Raw genomic sequence first — 20064 nt, 5'->3', positions numbered from 1 at the left:
AGGACCATAGCATGCTAGAGAAATGAATGAGGTGATTTGGGGTGTATCTGTGAACTGTTACATCTGTACAAAGTTCTTAAGTAACAATTATGAAACTAAGCATGAAAAGCATCGGAACTGCCAGCAGAAGGCAGTACTTCAGTATGATCACATAGGCACAACCTGTGGGACAATAACAGAGATATGTTTAAATTGTAGGGCTTTGAAGATTAACATAATTGACACTTTTGCTGTTATGCTGAACTCAATATAATCGGTATGAGGCAGAAAACACTAATAATCTAGCAAAGTAATATCACAGATCAGCTGTGTCAGTAATTTGAACACTGACATATTTGAACACTGAACCCTGAGCTACTCATGGTACCCACTGTGTGCCAGGCACTGACAGAGATGTAATCTGAGCACCCTGTGCCATTCATGGTATCCACTGTGTGCTGGGCACTGATGTAGATGTATGGGACTACTGAGGTGGGATTTTAACCTTCTTGTTTTCTAGACTAATTCAGGCTCAGAGGGGAAGCGTATAAACACACATGTGTACTATGTGTTGGGGAATGTAATGACAGGGTGACACTGGGTTCCTTGAGCCTTCCTTTGTTTCTGAGAGCTAAGTGTGAGAGTATGAAGCAGGGAAGACTTCTTGGAGGAAACAATACCTAAGTCAATATGTGATGCCAAGGAGAACATTCTAAAGTACATGTAGGGAGGTGATGTCTGTATTCATGGACACGTGTAAACATAAATCACATGTGCAGAATGGCACTATCTGCTGGAAATGGAACATAGATATGTTTGTGATGTGTGGACTCCCTTCCACACTTGACTCAAAACTAGCTTCTACAGTTAAACTGAAAGTGAAGGTACGTCATCAATTTTTTTCTAAATACCTCTTACTTTATTGACCTCAAACTTTTCCTGTGTGTTATAAAAATGTGAACAATCAGCATGTAGAGAGATATAACTCATACAAAAGGCACCAAACTATACTTGGAAAATGCATTCAGAGAACAAAATATTTAGTTACAATTAAATGAATAGAAAGTATTGAAAACATTACTGTTAAAATCACAAGGAAATTGTTGCTTGTGATTTAATTTCAAATACCTTCCACCATATTCCTATATGTAACAGTTTTTTTCAATATAATATTGAGCACAATGAACAGATAAATTATTAAAGCAAGTTTCATTTTCTTTTAATCTGATGGAGTTCAGTGATAGTAGATAGAAAAAAGGTAGAGAACACTAAATGTATGTACATGGGAGGTGAGCAGACGGCTCGGCAGATACAAGGGCATGTATAATCACGAGGACCAGACTTTGGATGCCAGTGTCTAGGTCACAGTCCAGGCTTTCCTGGAATCCCTGGAATCCCAGCCTTGATGGGTAGAGACTAGGGATGGGTAAAGATGGCATTAGCCTTTCAGTCTAATGCAGGAAAGAGAAGCCTTGGGCCCAAAGAGAGGCACCTTCTCAAAGGAATAGGCAGAGAGTGATATGATGGACACCCCACACCCTTGCATGGCCTCTACAAGCACCCACAGGCATGTGCACCCAGGCACATGTGCACACAGACACACATACACACCAACATTTCAAAAGTAAATTTAAAACAATTTAAATATTTTTAAAGTGTTTGTAGTTTAACATGCAGTATTTGAAATAGGACAGTATATAAAAGCTGGGAGTGATAAAAACCTATCTATGCATTTAAACTAAGAATATTCTGGTATATTCTTCAGGATTAGTCGAGACAGCTGTGCTTGTATCTAGGTTTGGCAACTTTACAGCTATTTTTTTATGAAGTGTGACAAGTCTTCTATTCTTATTCAGTCATTTCTCTGGAGTAAAATGATGTGTTGTCTCTATCATGTAGATACATTGTCTTGGGGGCTGCCATGCAATTTCTGCTTAAATGTGTGTTATCTACTATAATAAAAGGATATTTCAGTTACACATGAATTTGGTGTTTCTAAAGTAACTATCTTGAATCATGTTGAGATGGGGAACAATATTTTATTCATTATTTCATTTCCTTATGGTCTATTTTGTTCTGAACAAATATGAGGCATCCTAGAGGGGTGCATATAAAACAACAGATTGAGTCAGGACACTGGAGTCAAGTAGTAGGAGTAGGCAACAGGATTCTGTAGAGGATAGCATAGGCTTCATTTTGCTAGAAATAAACCACAAATTTGGCTCTACCTTCTCTAGTAAGTAATGCAAAGGAGAAATTTTCCTCTTCATTTCAGAATGTATGGACATCATTCAGAACAGGTCACCCAGTTCAGCAGCTTCAAAGATACATTTCCATCACTGAGAACAAACGGGTTACCCCCTGTTGTACATTCCTCAGTTTTGTAAAGTATTGGTGAAATTATTAAGGCCACTCTACGTAGTTAAAAGGGAGGTTTATTTTGTGGGGTAACTCACAAATGAAGGGATAGGCTGCAGGGTCTGGGGAAGATGCAGTGCAGTCCAGCGGTGTTCTCTGGAGAACTCTGCTTGGTCTACCTCCAGCGTTCAGGGTCCAGGAAACAAGAGAGGTGGTGCATCTGGATCTTGGGTCTTCAGGGTCCTCTCTTGGCCCCGCCTTGTAGATGTGATAGTTACCGAAGCCTCAATGGGGGTTGGAACTTCCAGACCAAAGCTGGAATGGCTACCCACTACAGTAAAGAGTAACAAATATGTGTAGCTCAAAACACCCAAGTATTAGAAACACCCTTGTTAGGAAGTTCTACAGTGAGTTCAGTATGGTTGTATCAGAGTGAGCTCAGATAGCCGGACCCTGTGGTTGGATCCAAATGTCCCACTCTGTCAGAATGACTCTATGCAGGTAGATGCTCCTGAATTTGATTCTGGATTACCTAATTTATGTTGTGTGATAATGTGTTTGTGTCCTGACAAATAAAGCTTGTCTGGAGATCGGAGGGCAGAGCTAGCAATTAATTAATTAAACCATAGAGGCTGGGTGGTGGTGGCTCATGCCTTTAATCCCGGCACTCAGGAAGCTGAAATGGGAAGTGATAAGGCGGGGCAGAGACAGGATCTCAGCCCCTTTCGGTCTGAGGATCCAGAGAGGTAAGAAGTCACGGGTGGCTGCTCCTCTGCTTCTCTGATCTTTCAGGTTATTACCCCAATATTTGACTCCTGGTTTTTATTAATAAGACTGATTAGGTTCACACTTCATCTTTCATTTGCTTGAGACTAGTAGACATTGCTTCTCCCTGTCAAGTGTATGATAAATGTTGGATGGCAGAAATCAAGATCTGAATACTGAATTTTAAGCAGTTGACCAAATGCAGATAGACCCACATGGTCGGCCTTAGGTCTTTATTCTCCATTCCCACCACATCAGGGAGAGCTCAGTATTACAGGTGGGATTGCACTTATCAGCATGACAGCATTGGAGGTGCTTCAGGGCATCTCCATGGTTACTATTTAAGATACCTGAAAGTTGCATGAGGAAGAGGCTGGGTTCTCAACGGAATCACTAGGTCTCAGGAGAATTGCAGGGTTTTTGAAAAAGACATTGTGAATATGAGACTGCAGTTCTCAGGGTCAAAAGAATTGTTGCATTTATCCAAATAGCACTCTCATGTACTTTTTCAAGTGTAACTGGAAAGACTGAGTTCTAGGGATCTGGCATCATAATGATAACATACGACTAACTCCAACATTCCCCTTTGACATCTGCATGTCTGTACATCCAAATCTGAACATTCATCACAAAAGTGAAGATTGGAGTCTCTAAAAAGGAAATACCATATAAAACATTGGGTTGTTTGTGCAGGACCTTTCAGATAAGGGGAACTGGGACACTGGATGTCAGAATGAGTTACACCTCAAATAATTGTAAAGGAAACATTTTCCTGCAATATAAATGTTATGTAATTGATAGTAGTTAATTTTTTTTATTCAGAAATCTTACCTTCTAAAATTAAATTTTTGGTTGGCTAAACACAGCTTATACATTGCTTATTACTGGTCACCAGGGAAGGTTCATGACTTTTTAAGAGATTCACAGCTAAACATTAAACTCAGATAGGGTTTATGGGACATCCATTTATGACAATGAACAGCTTGGGAGTTCTGTGACAGAAAACCAAAAACTACTTTTTGTTTGTATTTTAGCTCCTGTCTTAGATTCCTTTCCTGTTACCATGATAAAATACTATGATGGAAGCCACTTAAAGGAGAAAGGGCTGATTTTAGCTTGTGGTGATATTGTGTTCCCCAATATATTGTGCATCCTTATAAACTTATCTGGGGTCAGAGGACAGAACAGCCACTAGATAGACATAGAGACCAGACAATGGTGGCACACACGCCTTTAATCCTAGCATTACAGAGGCAGAGATCCATCTGAATCTCTGTGAGTTCAAAGCCACACTGGAAACAGCCAGGCATGTTAACTCATGCCTTTAATCCCAGGAAGTGATGACAGAAAGCAGAAAGGTATTTAAGGCATGAGGACTAGGAGCTAGAGCTGGTTAAGCTTTAAAGATTTTGAGCAGCACAGTTCAGCTGAGATTCATTCTGGATGAGGACACAGAGGCATCCAGTCTGAGGAAACAGGATCAGCTGAGGAATTGGCAAGGTGAGGTAGCTGTGCTTGTTCCGCTTCTCTGATCTTTCAGCGTTCACCCTAATATCTGGCTCCTGAGTTTGTTTTCATTAATAAGACTCTTTAAGATTCATACTACATTAGCTCATAGTTTAAGGTATAGTCCATCATGGCTGGGAAATCAAGGTGTCAGGGGTTGGAAGCAGCTGGTCACAGGACCTCATCAGTCAGAAGTATTGAGCAGTGAATGCATGCTGCTGCACAGCTCCCTCTCACTACTTACAACTCCAGGACATGCCTAGGGAATGGTTCCACCCACAGTGGGTGAGTCTTCCCACTGCAATCTGCACAATCAAGATAATCCTCCTTAGGTGTGCTCAGAGGGCTGTCTTCAGGTGTTTCTAAATTCCATCAAGTTGACCACACTCTCCAGTTCTTCTAATGTACGTGTTCTTCCTTTGGTAAATTACAGTTGCCTGAGGACAAAATGTCAGTAACTAATTTCTCAGCAGTATATTTTAAACTTAGTAAAATAATTAATCATTTGGATAACACAGGATTGTCATTTGCTTAAGATATGAATATCATTAAAACTATTATTCCTGTTTCTAGTACTAATTTTGTTGGATAGGTTAAATATTTGAATATTAATGAAATATGATTGTTGATTATGAATTTTAGATTAAGGGACAAAAAGTTATCAGTTTCTCAAAAAATTGTCTGAATTGTAAAGTTGTGTTCATAAAGATATTTAACACTTTTCATAACCAATAAATAATTCCTATGTAAAATGTTTTGAAATATGAATGAGAATTGAGCAAGGCTAATGCCATGTACTTTTTTCACCTCTCAATTTCAGTCATGATTTCATTGGGGAATTTACAACAAGCTATCGAGAACTTTCTAGAGGACAGTCACAGTTCAATGTCTATGAGGTAAGAAGCATTTGGCTTTACTACTGACCTTCTGTGATAAGCGGGTTTTGCTTTACACTGCTTTCAAAACATAATCACCAAAGATTAAATGAGAACGTGCAAGTGAATGTGTATGTGAGAGAGTATATATGAACGTACATTTATAATCTTTAAATTCATTGAGTCAACTTGTTCCCTTAATTAATATCATTTGACTTATTTCTTTACTTAAATGATTGTTTTAGATGACCTATCATATTAAATGAAGGTATTTGTGGAGAGCAGATTCAGCCCTGAGTGAATGTGTATTGTGGAGGGATGGCAAAGCCTTCCTCTTGGCCTAGTGCAAATGTTGACAGTGTGTGTAGAAACTTTCAACCACAGCTTCCTTCTCCAAGATGACTGCAGCCAGGGACAGCTCCCTCCAGAGACCTCCTCCTAAGATCAGCTACAGCTGCCTCCTTGTTCAGTTCATACCATGAACCTGTCTCCTCGATTCTGATGTGCAAAACAAACGTGCTGAAACTTTTGGGTTGCTGCTGCAGTTGGTGTCCTCTATCAGAGCAAGCACAACCCACCTCATCCCACCCTTCTGTATGCCTGTCTGTGTGTCTGTCCTTCCTTCCTTCACTGTTCCAGTTAGGTTAATCCCCAAAGCCCTGTAGTGCTGCAGACAATTGGTTTTGTTTTATTCTTGCTCTTAAGTCACATGGTCTATTTATTTTGAGCTTTTAAGATTTACTTATTTTGAATTTCTATGTAAGCATTTGCCTTTGTGTGTGTGTGTGTGTGTGTGTGTGTGTGTGTGTGTGTGTGTGTGTGTGTGTGCGTGTGCCTGCAGAGGCCAGAAAGGGCTGTCAGATTCCCGGGAACTGGGACTACAGGTGGTTGGGAGCTGCCTGATGTGAGCACTTGGAACAGAACCTGGATCCTCTGGAAGAGCAGCAATGCTCTTAACTGCTAAGCCGTCCATAGGAAACATTTTTCCTTTTCTCTTTTGAAGTTAAAATATGATTAACATCATCTCCCCTTTCTGCTTCCTCACTCTAATACCTACCGTATGCCCTCACCCTTACTCTCTCCCAAATTTGTAATGTCTGGCCTCTTTTTCTTTATTTTTTGGTGTGTGTGTGTGTGTGTGTGTGTGTGTGTGTGTGTGTGTGTGTGTGTGTGTGTGTATGTTCATATATATATATGCAATCTTCACAATCATCTGTATACTGTTACTTGTATGTAGCTATGTTTGGGGCTGACTGTGTGGTATTGCAGAACCCATTGGTGCCCTCTTCTCTGGGGAAGACGGTTTCTCCTGCTCTCTGCATTCCCACACTGCATGCAGTTCTTTCCGTAGGGCCGAAGCTTTGGGAGCTCTCCCCACTTCGTGTCAGCGTGTCCGCTGGTGTCATCCTGTTTAGGTCTTGGGAAATATTTTCTTGTTTTATACACAAATCCTAACCTGCTGTGCTTTGGCGGCCAGGCTTTGCTCCCCTGCCCACTGCTAATCAACCAGTTCCTAATCAGAGAAAGAAAATTATTCATTATTCTCCTATTGGCATAGTATTATGTAAGTGAATATGGTCGGCAGGGTGTTCCTGATCACCTTCGCTTTCATTTAGGTAGAGACTGAAGGGAATGCCAGGGCACTGTGCAGTAGTCAATAAAAAAGCCCAGATTTACCACACAGACTGAAATTGCATCTGCCCTCAACCACCTAATCTGGGATTAGCACTGCTGGCCCTCCATCGCTATCATGTGAACATTCTCTATACTTTTTTTTAAAAAAAATCATATATATGAGTATGAAAAGAGTGTATCTCAGTATATAGTGGATGATGGCACCTCTTCTCCACCAGGATACTGCTAAAGCTGACTTCTTTTGAGAGTGGAGGATTTATATAGGATTGTATCCCACTCATACTTAGTTCATTCATTCATTCATTCATTGGCTGATTAAAATAGTTCCATTATTCTGCATCCCATGTTCTTTACTAGGCTCTGCATCTCTCTGGGCACACAGAGATGAGATGAATGAAAATTTCAGTGTGTGATAGCAAGACAGGCAGGGTGTTTGCAATGGTCATTCATTCGTGTGTGCTCTGGACAGACAGTGTGCTGACTGACCTATGAAATTATAGAGAGGTTAAACTTAGCCCAAGAAAGATTCTAGCTGTAGACAAAGATGGAGTAATAATCTTTTCTACTTAAATCCTTCAAAGAAAGGATATTAAGACTATATGGGCAATGAAAGCAGCATCAGATAGTCTGTGCACATATAAATGCTTAGCCTGGGTGTGACAGTTGATGATATGACAAGGAAGCTGAATTGGGTTTTTTCTTATTCAATGTCCTGGAGGGATATTGGTGCCATTAGTTCAATGTTAATATTTTCTTATTTATAAACATTATCGATAGAAAACAGGCTGAAGGAAGTTAAACACAATGTATTGTACACAGTTTTAAGATGTCAGGGGACATCTGGGCATGGTGACATATAGCTGTAATTCCCATACTCAAAAGGCTGACAGAGAAGAATCATAAGTTCAAGTCCAATGTGTGCTGTATAGTGAGGCTGTATCGTGAGATGTCCTCAGTGGTAAAGGATGGCCTAGCATGTAAAAACTTCAAATTCTGCCAGCTGGTGGTGATGGCACACCTATAATCCCAGCACTTGGGAGGCAGAGGCAGGTAGATCTCTGTGAGTCCGAGGCCAGGCTGGTCTACAAAGCAAGTTCCAAGACACACACACACACATACACACACACACACACACACACACACACACACACACACACACACACACACGGGAGGGGGGAAGTGATTCCAGAGTTTGTCGTTACTTATTTAGTGACTGATGAATTAGATCTATAAAGCATGAATTCTTTGTGTGGGCTATGGACATCTTGGTTTTGCTGGCTTATCGATTAGTAGATAGTTTTGTGTACCTCAGAACATACATTACATGATCCAACAGTGTAAAATACTTCTTTAGCTTTCTCTTGCTTTCTGAGTAGAGACTTCTATCAGCTCTTTCTGGATTTTCCTGTACATGTAAATACCTATATACCCCTCTTGAGCATATACCTGATAATAGCATAATTTTTCCTTTGGAGGTTGGTGGGTTTGTGTTCTCTCTATCTCTCTCTGTCTCTGTCTCTTTCTCTCTCTGTCTCTCTCTGTCTGGCTGTCTGGCTCTCTCTCTCTCTCTCTCTCTCTCTCTCTCTCTCTCTCTCTCTCTCTCTCTCTCTTTCTCTCTCCTCTCCTGCTTAGGCTGACCTGGCATTTCCGCAATCCTCCTGCCTCAGCCTTCCAACAGCTAGGATTGTAAGTGTTCCAACCCATCCAGCTTGAGCTCTCTGATATTTTATTGGTTGAACATTGGTACACAGATGCTTCAGTTCATACACCGTTCTTAACACATGTACCAAAATTCTAAAGTCATGCATTGTGCTCAGGTACCAAAACTCTCCTTGAAGAGCCATATATTGTGACATTTTGAAGTTATCCCAGTGATGGTTTAGCCTCAAACTTGGCAGCAGATTTTCCTTAAGAAGACCTCACTCAGCAGGATCAAAGCCTCATGCTCTTCCACTGATTCCTAAATTTTATGCCCTACATAGCACATACTCAGATTTCCCATCTTTCACAGCACATTATTGTAATTGTTAGGACAATGGACAACTACGACCAAAGACGTTACAGTTCTGGCAAGGTAAGAACCAAGGAGCGGGTTTGTAGGGAACTGTTCTACTGGAAACACGAGGCTGGATGTAACTGAAAATATTCCAGACATCAATGCATGCCTGAGACTCCAAACCGCAGTTAAGTATACTCTATACTGTAGGATATAAAACTAGCCCCCTATATGGGTTGTTACACTGAACCCCTAGACAGCCACAGCCTTTCCTAATTCAGTATCCTCCTGTTTTCTGGTTGTATCACAAAATAAACAACCAGTGAATGATTTCACCTCTTTAAAAATATCATCTACACTTAAAAGAAAAAATAGGATGAGGTAGGACCTGCCCCCATTTAAAAATGTTTCTAAAGTTACTAAAAAACTCCCATTTACTGAATAGTTGATAAAAAAATGAAATATGTTCCTCTGGATACTAGAAGAGAGACTCCATTCATGGTTAGTCCTGTGTGTCTTCTTTCACTTCTACGTCCGAGGCTGGACTCTGGTTCTCCATCTCTCTGTCTTCTGCAGGCAGGTCTGTAGTTCAGCTGCATCAGCTTACTTACCCTTTGCTCCCCTCCTCCCTTTTGCCTGCACTTTGTCTGTCTAATGGATTATCCTTTCCCATGGCCTTATCACACTTGCCTCCACCTTGGCCTGTTCAGGCTCCTCCTTCCCTGCCTTTCCTCTTCAGCATCCTGGCAGGCACAGCGGGAGGTGCATGTGATGCCTAGAGGGGGATCACAGAGCTGTACTGCCTGGCTGCTTCTTGGTCTGCTCTCGCTTGAGCTTTTTAGAACCTTCTGGGGCTAGAGGGATAACTGGGCAGTTCAGAGCATACTCTGTTTTTGCAGAGGATCTACGTTCAGTTCCCAGCACCCACATCATGCAGCTCACGACTGCTTTCAACTCCAGCTCTAGGGTCGAACTCCAAAGGTACCAGCACTCACATGTGCATGCATACACATAGACACGTATTAATATGCATAGTGAAATTAATACATTTTGCAACTTAAAAAAAAATCCCTCTAGAGCAGTGGTTCTCAACCTTCCTAATGCCGCGACCCTATCATACAGTTCCTCATGTTGTGGTGACCCCCAACAATAAAATTATTTTGCTGCTACTTCATAACTGTAATTTTGTTACTGTTGTGAACCATAATATAGATATCTGATATGCAGATGGTCTTTGGTGACTCCTATGAAAGGATCATTTGACCCCTCAAAGGAGTCTTGACCCAAAACAACAGTTGAGAAGCCTGCTCTAACGCCATCTCATATCCCAGATCTTCCCCCTTGGTTTCTATGTCAGCTCTGCTTTTCACCTTTGGCAGAGGTCCAGGTGCCAACAGTCACTACTGGCTATTCTCTGTTCTTTCTTTTTTCATAAATTTATTTGTTTATTTATTTACTTACTTATTTATTTGTTTATTTTACATCCCAGCTGCTGGTTTCCCTCCCTCCTCTCTTCTCAGTCCCCCACCCCCACCCTGCAACACACACTCCCTCTGTCCACCACTGACTGTTTTCAGTAAATGTCCTGGAGATAAGTCTTTTCCCAGCTCCCACGCTTCAAATTAGGTCAAAGGAAGACAAGTCCAACAGTGTTGAACCAAGCTTTTGTGGAGAGCTCCTAGACACGTCAGTTGATGCTAATTCTTTGTAAGTGACATCTTTTCAGGAGCCAGTGTCTGTTCTGTCAGTGGCTTTTAGACTTCGTTTTTTTCCTACTGTTCTGATTGCATGGTTGACATTTCTGTGCTACGGAGCTGTGAAAGATGAGCTTGAGTAGAGCTGTGCAGTGAGATTCACTGTTGTGTTTTTTTTTTTTTTTTTGAATGAATGAATGAGCCTCATTTTTGGACCAAGTCTTAGTTTTTCCAGATTCTTTAAAAAAAAAAAAAAAGAATGTTTCTGATTTTTTTCCCAGCTTCTTGTTCCACATTTTAAATAAGTTTCTCCAGTCCATTTCAGTGTCTGAAATAATAAGTGATCATATTTATATATGATACCAGGTGTTTTCATGATTGTTGAACCTGCCATATGTGGCTACATGACCAATCTCATAACTTAATCCCCAAATCACATTACTTCCCTGAACTAATCCCTCTGTATCTGCAGTTCATCATGATGTCCTAGGAGCCAGAGAGATGGAGGTGACTGAAATAACACTAAGGTTAACTAAAGCTTCTAATACACTTCCCAAAATCTAGGAAAATGCTTTTCTCCTAAGTTAAATACTGAGTGCTAGATGGATGGGTTTAGACACAACAGTGCCGATGTACCAGTTTTCAAAACGTTGAAAATTATTCATTTTTGTTTGATTTCAACAATTTTTTGATTTCACATTATTCTGGTTTTCCATATACTGCATAGTCCTGTTTGCTCTAAATAATTTTGAGGAACGTCAGCATACTTGAAGCCTCCAGATGAAACCTGACCTCCTCAGACTTGAAAACTGTTGAGTTCGTAGTGGTGGACTGTGCCCTTACCAGTGAGTGCTTGTTTATGTAAAACCTGATCAACCAAGGGATTTATAAAATATGTGATGAAAACATAAAAAACACATCAAATGAATAAATAAGCCAATTCTCATTTTATGATCTCTACCAAATCCAGTTTGTTCTTCATTTCATTGTGAGCCCCTACATTTGCAACAACTCATTCAGCATTTCTTGTTTCTTGCATTGTTACTTTAAAATAGGGTACTGATTCCTGCTTTCACTCCCCACCCCCTAAAATCCTATGTTTTAGGCAGTTAGGATAGAAAGACAATGATGGAACCCTGGGAAAAGAAACAATTCCCACACTTCTGAACCTGATGGACACCTCTAGGCAGATGAGAAGAAAGAATTCCAGAGCAGATAATTGCAGTGAGAAGTGAGACTGTGTGCACTTGGTGGGGCATCATGGATATTGTAGGATAGAGAAGCAGGAACTTTGGGGATAGAAGAGTTAGTCTGCAGGTCAATTCCCCTGCAGTCTGGAAGTGGTTGATACCAGCAAGTGGGTAAGTAATTAACCCTTCATTCCAAACCTGAGAATAGATAAAAAGAACGGGCAATTTATCCTCTCATTAGCCACTTCTACAGAAAGAGGACTACAATGAGGGGCAGATAGGCTGTGTCCCCACCATCTAAGTGGGTAGGTTGGGTTGACTTCATATTGCAGGAGGAGGACTTTAACTCATCAGCTGCATTGAATCATGTTAATGCCATTGTGCATTTCTAGAGAAACACCTAAGAAGTTAGAAAACAAAAATGGATGATTTGGTTACCAAGTGAAGCCGATATTACCCAGAAAGGTGAAGGTGGAGCAAGAAGAGTAGGGGTGAGAGAGACAGAGAGGAGCTGGTGAGAGGAGGTGGGTGTCCATAGACAGCATAAGGGAAGGATTTGTATTGTATCTCAAAGGGCTGAGGGCATTTGGCAGGGGTGAGTAGGATCAGAATGGGAAGGATGCTAGTGGAGTCCTTAAGTTGGAGGAGAGCAATAGCTCACCACTTTGGACTGTGAAAATAGTAGGTGATGGTAAGAGCCTGGGACAAGTGAAGCCGTCTTGGGAGGTCTATTAAGGATATAGGACCATGGAAGAGGTGGGTCACTGTGTAAGGATGTAGCATGAGAGGGCTGTGGATTCACAGTGATGGGGGGGTGAGGCAGGCAAGGAATGCTGGACCTTAGTGGACAGTCAGGCTCAGCAGGTAGATGAGAAATTGGAACTGGCCTCCTTGAAAAAAGCTGATGAGTTCTGTTTAAGATGAGTGCCCAGCTCCCTTGAAGGGAGATCGAGGAGGTAGGTAAGAGTAGAGTCTATGGAATGATCGTGATGGGGTTTGTGACCAGTGAAAAGAATATTTCACTTTGAGTTCGAGATGAAGCAACATCCTGACAGAAATAAAGTAAGGGTGGCAGTGCATAAAGCCAAGGATTGTAGTACAAGTGAGGTCAAAGAAGGCTGCTAGGAGAAAGTTTTCCTTCCAAGTGAAGTCATTCAGATGACAGTGAGTACTCGCACTGCCAGGAGTGCTGCCCCAGTGTAAGCAAGCAGAAGTGACATGGGGGTACAGAGCACTGAAGGGAAGGAACGGGAGAGAACAGAGGACCGATGTAAAGAACTGTTCTGGGTGTGGAAGGCTCCTTGCAGCCTGAGCTCCTCCACGGCATCCAAAAGGTCATCTTGCAGATGTACCAGGAAGGAATAGAGCTGTTGTAGGGAGCGAGCCACAGGGAGGCTCATGTGGAATATTCCTGTTCATGTATGAGGGGAGTCTGGTTACTTTAAGGGAGGTGGTTCCAGTAAGTAAAGCAGTTAAGAAAATAGGGCAAAACCCTAAGTATGCAGATAATAAGGAGCAGGTGCTCCCGGCGGGAGGGGAGGCAAAGTGGGAGGGAACCAAAAGACATTCATAGGGGAAGGTTTGTCATTGAATTTTTGTCTGGTCTCTGCATCTTTGAGCCCAATCTTGAACCAGATAGGATTAGTTGGTGTGGAAGAAGCATTGTTCTTGGAGGAGGGCCCAAGTCCTACCCTTAGCAGGAGTCAGGCTGTCTAGTCCGCTTTCACTTCAGAAAAGTATTGCAGTAGCCAAAGAATCGAGTTGGTACCGAAGGATGTTGTTGATCTGAGGTTTCTCTAAGGTTTCCCAAGAGCTTGTGAGACAGAGTGGTTATTGATGCAAAGAGGCCTTCAATCCATCTGTTTTAGTTCTGAGTCCTGAAAAAGAACGCCCAGAGTGTCAGGAAGAGGGATGAGATGGATGGCCCATTAGCCATCTTTTCTGAGGTCACCCAAACTTCTTTTAGGGACCTGGGATACAGGTCTCTTTTGAGTGCTTCAAGCTTACAGACGGGGAGGTGTAGAAAGGGCAGCAGTTAAAGAGCCTCAGAGGAAGGTCCATCTAAGGGGCCATGGCAAAACTTAACAGATGGTAAAAATGCAGACCATAATACTGTGGTGATATTTTATTTATGCTCTAACAAATAAAGCTTGCCTGGAAATCAGAGGGAAAAGCCAGCCACTATATTAAACACAGAAGTCAGGCAGTGGTAACACACCCCTTTAATCCTAGCATTCAGGAGGCAGAGATTTATCCAGATCTCTGTGAGTTCAAGGCCACACTGGGAACAGAGCCAGACGGAGAGGCACATGCCTTTAATCCCAGCACTAGTTGACCAGAGAGGTCTGGAGGTTTGTATAGACAGACAGGAAGTGATAGAACTGTGCAGAAAGAGGAAGTGATGTAGCTGGGCAGAGAGAGGACGTAAAGATGGCAGGGCACAGAGTATATAGGTGTGAGTATATGGGAATTAGCTCTCTCTAGGGCTAAGGATTTCCTTGGAGTAAGAACTTGTGGCTTGGCTTGTTCTATTCCTCTGATATCTCAGCTTTCACCTCAATATCTGGCTCCAAGGTTTTTCTATTAATAAGACCATTTAGCAATTCATGTTACATAATACAGCCATGTGATGACAGTATGCATCCGTGTTACATGAGTGAGCTAGCACTGTAATATATAAAATTGAGACTATTGGGACTACCATAACCCCACTACGAGTATAGTTAAGAAAAGAGCTTGAGCAGTTTTGCCCTTATTGGAGAACAGGGAAGAAAGCCATCTTTGTCATAGATGTTATAGGCAAAATGGTTGATTATTGTCACCACTGTCCATTATAAACTGTGACATTGGTTTGGTGGAAGAACTTGAGATATTTTTCAATGGCCAGCATAAATTCAGGATCGTCAATTGGGTTTCCTCTATTACAGCCTCGTGGGGAACGTGAAGAGTTTAAAATCATGATTAACATGAATTTTGTTTAGTACAGTGAAACATAATCAGACAGCTGCCTGGACCACATACCAGGGCCCTATAGATAGGGCAACTGCCATCGTCCTTCTGTTACATCAGACTCCTGCATAAGGAGCAAGCATCTGGAAGCTTTGTAAGAGAACTTAGTCAAAGTGTAAGAGAAATAGAATTTTTATAGGATTGTCTAGAAAAGTTCCAAGGATACAACTTGGATATCCTGAATCATTTCCTAAACTTGTGAGTTTGCTAACAGGGTATCCACCAACTTTCTTGGATCAGGGAATGTGTGGTTAGGGTGCATAATTACATATTCTATGAATAATTGTGGTAAGTGCTCTTACAGAAGGAGATAGTGTTCTACAGTTGATGAATACAGCTTTTAGAGTTGGCCTCAGTATTTAACAAGATAGGCAGGCCTGTTTTTCTCAGGTATGCATAGATCCTGTAGTTACTGATATAAGCCAAGGTCTTGTCCTATATCTGGTGTGTGTGTGTGTGTGTGTGTGTGTGTGTGTGTGTGTGTGTGTGTGGTGTCAGAAATAGGACCATTAGTGAGAACTAGTTGAAGTAACATTTCATGTGGTTAAATGTAATGACTGAGGACTGTCATCCTTTGAATTGTTAGAAAAACATAGTGATCATTTTAATCTTGGTTATACTTTCCTGCTGGATGTTTAAGACCATATACATATAGGTAGCCAAAATTTATTTTTGTTTTTACAATGATAAGACCCATTAAGGGTCCCAGCCTTGGGAGTCACTTGGGCTCATAAGGAATCTCAGATGCCTCCAGCCTTTCTTTTTACCAGTTGTCCATCTATGTGAGGATAGGGCAAAGGCTTAGCTTGGCCTGGCTGTGGCTTCCTGTGAAAGCACTGAAGACATTTCTCCTGTGTGATTACCTGTCTTTATGTAGACTGAACGCTAGGTTAGAATTCATTGAGTGGAGTTCCTTGGCCTCCCTGAACAAGTGAGCAGGTGACTCTTCATAGTTTCATAACATTTCTAGAGATGACCACAGTCCCCTGGGACCACATTAACCTTAGAGGGCAAAGGAGAAATATTCTTCCTTTCAGTCCCTCTGACCACGTTAGAATAGCCTCCAAGTATGGTTATTAAACACACAGATCAGTACACTTGCATTTTTCACTACTGTATAATATTTGAACAGCCAAATAATTGTAAACAAACTTTGATTTGACATATTTTAGCCAGTTTTTGTATTATTGATCATAGACCTTAGAAACCTTTATGTCATACATATTATCTCTAAGTCTCATCTGTCACGTACCTTAAATAACTTACTCAGACCTTAATAACTTGCAAAAGCTTTTCATTTTTTCCCACTTGGTAAATATCCATCTACCTTAATCTTCATACATAAATCCTTCTTTACTAAAACAGCTTTCGTCTTTACATCATTTGATATTTTTCTTTTTTAATACCAGCATTAACAAATGAACTTACTATCTGCTGTGAGAGTTATCTCCCTGGGGGAGGGGAGAGTAAGTAATGTCTATCCCCTCTTTATATGGTCCTAATAACAAACCAAAGTTCAATTTCATCAAAGTTTACCCTGAAGAACCAAGGAATTTCTTGGGCTTACTTACAGAGAGTTGGTAAGGGGTTATTGATGGGACTGTGGATGGCCCAGAAGCAGTCATACTGAAAGTCTTTGCTCAGTAAGTATGAGGACATTTTAAAGTCATGTGGACTTTATGTACATATACAATTGACTGGAATGGAATACTTTAATAAACTAAGATTTTGATCATTGTTGCTTGTTGAAATTATGTTCATATAATTTTTCATTTGAAAATTAACAGAGATTTTTAGTAAACATTGTTAGATTAGACTAATGAAGGAAGCAAAAAGCCCCAAAAGGGTTGCCACCAAGAGTGACCGTTTATAGGACATTTATTTTTTTCTTAGCTCCCACTACCTCTGTTTGTACATTGGAGGTTTTTCTCACACATGATGTGTTCCTCAGATCAAGCCCCAGTAGAAAAGGGCTTTGGTTCTTTCTCTGCTTCTATATTGTAATTTTGCTACAGTCTTCAACCCAACGTTCATGCCACAGTATGTGCATAAGTCTATCCTTATCAGCTACTGTGTAGTGGATTATTAGCATTATAAACAGTAGCTTTGTTCCTAAGTCTCTGATTATTCACATATTAGGTGATTTCCTGTTTACTTTTAATAAAGGGCAAGTTACGTCTTTCAGTTATACTTTTCTTTAGCAACCTATGACTTTCCTTCCTTTTCTCCCTTCTTTTCCTTTCTTTCTTTGATTCTTCCTTTCTTTTGTGGAGGGATAGCTCCCACTTTGTGTAACCCAGACTGGTTTCAATTTCATAATCCTCCTGTCTCAGCTTTCTCAGGTATATGCTACTACCATCACGTTACAGTTTATGTTTCTTTTCAAGGAATTTATTATTATTCAAATGCTTTGATCTTAAAGGCCTCATTTAAATCCAGAGGATGTGTCTGACACTGTAGAGAGGGCTCAGTGGTCAAGAGCACTTGCGGCTCTTCCAAAGGAACTGAGTTTCATTCCCTGCACCCACAACTACCTGTAACTCCAGCTCCACGGGATCCCATGCCCTCTTCCTGTCTCTTCGAGCACTCTCATTGCAAAAGCACGTTTCCCACCTCAAAATGAAAAGAGATAATTTATCTGGAGCCAAATTTAAGTGGCTATGACCTGGGAACCCCAGATTCTATGTTCTAAAGTGGAAGATATTTCATGAAGTTTTTATAGCAGGGAAAGTCATAAATAAAGACTTAAAAAAAAAAGAATATGTTGGTAGACCTGATATTAATGTAAATGTTAAATAATGTTTCTATAAAGTTTTTTTTCATAATTACACTGAACTGGACCTCCCACAATGTGCTAAAACCCAGTGTTGCAAGTTGGCTCACTGAAGAGTAGTAAATTCTGTAAAAAAAAAAAAAAAACCAACAACAACAACAAAATTCTTACTAAAAATCAGGTTTGAATATACTTTTTATAATATACAGTAGAAAGAAAATATGTTGGTGGAAGCATCAGAGAGGTGGAGTACAGGCAAATGGAAGACATCTTTGTTGTAAACCTCAGGCACTGTTGATGGAACACTTAGTTTTGTGGTTGCTAGAAGGTAGAGGTTTGAAGAGTTAACACATTCCAAAGGATAAGTAGTGCTTTGTTTATACATACCAAATGATTTACCTAATGTCCATGCAGCTGTTAGGTCAGGTTCAGTGGGGGCCGGTAAACATCTGTTGAGAGGACTAACGATTACTCAAGGTAATTTGGCTCTGGCCTTGCAACATTATGTTATGGGGAGCCCACCAGAGATGACCATTCAGACACAGTCTATAGTAAATTGAAAGTCTTTATTCCGGCCAGCTGGGACTATACTTAGGTATTCAGGGACCCAGGTATAACCTCAAGTGTCCAGAGAAAATGGTCTCTGAAAGCAAGAACTGCATCTTGCCTACAAATGCCTAGTGTCTTACTCAGCAGCAATAGAGTTCTTTAAAGAAGCGAGCTGTTTAACAGAAGCCAAGTTAACTGGGGCATCTTGGCTTGGGTCTTAGAATACAGGTGGATAATTTCTCCATCAAGGAGATTATATTTCAGTTAAACCTGAAATGGCCTCAGCAAGAATACAAGACGAGGAACCTCTGCACTGTCTTGCCTTGTTACACCACCTCTCCACTATCAGTGAAATTCTGATCAGTCATGCAGGAGGTTCATCTTGAAGGTACAGATTTTTTTTTTCTGGGAACTTTGTCCACAGCACCCCCATGCATGTAGCAGACAGCCTCTCTCTCTCTCTCTCTCTCTCTCTCTCTCTCTCTCTCTCTCTCTCTCACACACACACACACACACACACACACATACACAAATACATACTCATGCAATCACTCTCACATACATAAACACATACATACACATAAATAAATACACAAAATAGATACTTATAAAAATATATACATGATCCTAGGTAATCAAAACAAAGAGAATGAATTCTATTGGGAACAAAAGACTTGTTTTAAAGATGGCCACTAGAGATTTTAGCGGAGAAGTTAGCCAAGTGACTACCCGAGAGTTACTGTAAAGGTACTGTCCTGGGAGTGTGCAAGAAGTGAACGTGGCAAGCTGAAACGCATGTGTTTTTAATGTGGGGGAATCTAACATCTTAATTGCTTTATTTGCTTTTCAAGGTGGTGAATCCCAAAAAGAAAGGAAAAAAGAAAAAATACACCAATTCAGGAACAGTAAGTCACATTTAATGATATTGGTGAAAGTCACGAATCAGAAAGGACTTAACAGTTTGGAGCATACTGAAATGATCTCAGAAAGAGATTTACTTCACTTAGCATCTCAAAACAAAGGCATGCGGTGGGAGCATCATCTTCCTAGAGAGGGTGGTCCTGGAAAAGAGATGATGGAGGCAGTGGCTGGGCTCCATGCTGGCTTCTGTCAAGGGAGGCTGAGGGGCTGTTCTGACCTCTCTATCCAGCGGGATTCAGTGCTGTGAATCCAGCAGAGGCCTAGCTCAGAATGACCGAATTTACTCAGTGACTCCAAAGCTTGACCTGGGAGATCAATGCTCTCACTGATAGAATCTCAAATATCAGTTCTGGGGATGCTGGGGGAGGTCAGGACTGGGTGGCAGGGCAAAGGCAGTCAGAAAACGGAAAAAACAAAGAGCACCCTATTTTCAGATTAAAACAACAACAACAACAAAAACTAAGTATTTTTTTCTAAAATTAACTTTACTTAGAAGAAACAAAGCCTTAAATTGTCTTCATTTTCTTTTAAAGTTTTGTATTAATCATAACGATTCAAATACTAGATGGCCTTATTAGAGCACAGTAGCAGAAATGGCCATTACTTGCACAGCTCAGCTTGATGAGTCCACATGTAGCGAGCGGTAACGGCATTGTGTCCCTGCAGGTGACTTCCCTGCTATTCTTCACTCAGAGAGAGGAATTAGATAATTAACGCTGCCTTTCATCCCTTTCCTTCTGATCACCTCAAATGTGTGTTTCAGCAGATTTTAATAAATAATAATGCCTTTAGTTACTTTTTAAATGTTAGGGAA

The 20064-nt window shown here is 40.9% G+C and overlaps 1 protein-coding gene across 1 annotated transcript in view; it reads left to right on the top strand.

Moving 5' to 3' along the window:
- Positions 1 to 20064, top strand: part of Cpne8 (copine 8) — a 194739-nt gene that overhangs the window by 128261 nt on the left and 46414 nt on the right. The window contains exons 11-12 of the mRNA XM_052748675.1: positions 5429 to 5504; positions 19181 to 19234. Of these exons, the coding sequence (XP_052604635.1) occupies positions 5429 to 5504; positions 19181 to 19234 (130 nt within the window). The remainder of the gene's footprint in view (positions 1 to 5428; positions 5505 to 19180; positions 19235 to 20064) is intronic.

This window comes from Peromyscus californicus, unplaced genomic scaffold (genome assembly GCF_007827085.1).
Source record: "Peromyscus californicus insignis strain IS unplaced genomic scaffold, ASM782708v3 Scaffold_20__1_contigs__length_68692818, whole genome shotgun sequence".
Lineage (NCBI taxonomy): Eukaryota > Metazoa > Chordata > Mammalia > Rodentia > Cricetidae > Peromyscus > Peromyscus californicus.
Note: the sequence above shows the minus strand (reverse complement) of the source record. Positions and strands in the feature narration are given on the sequence as shown.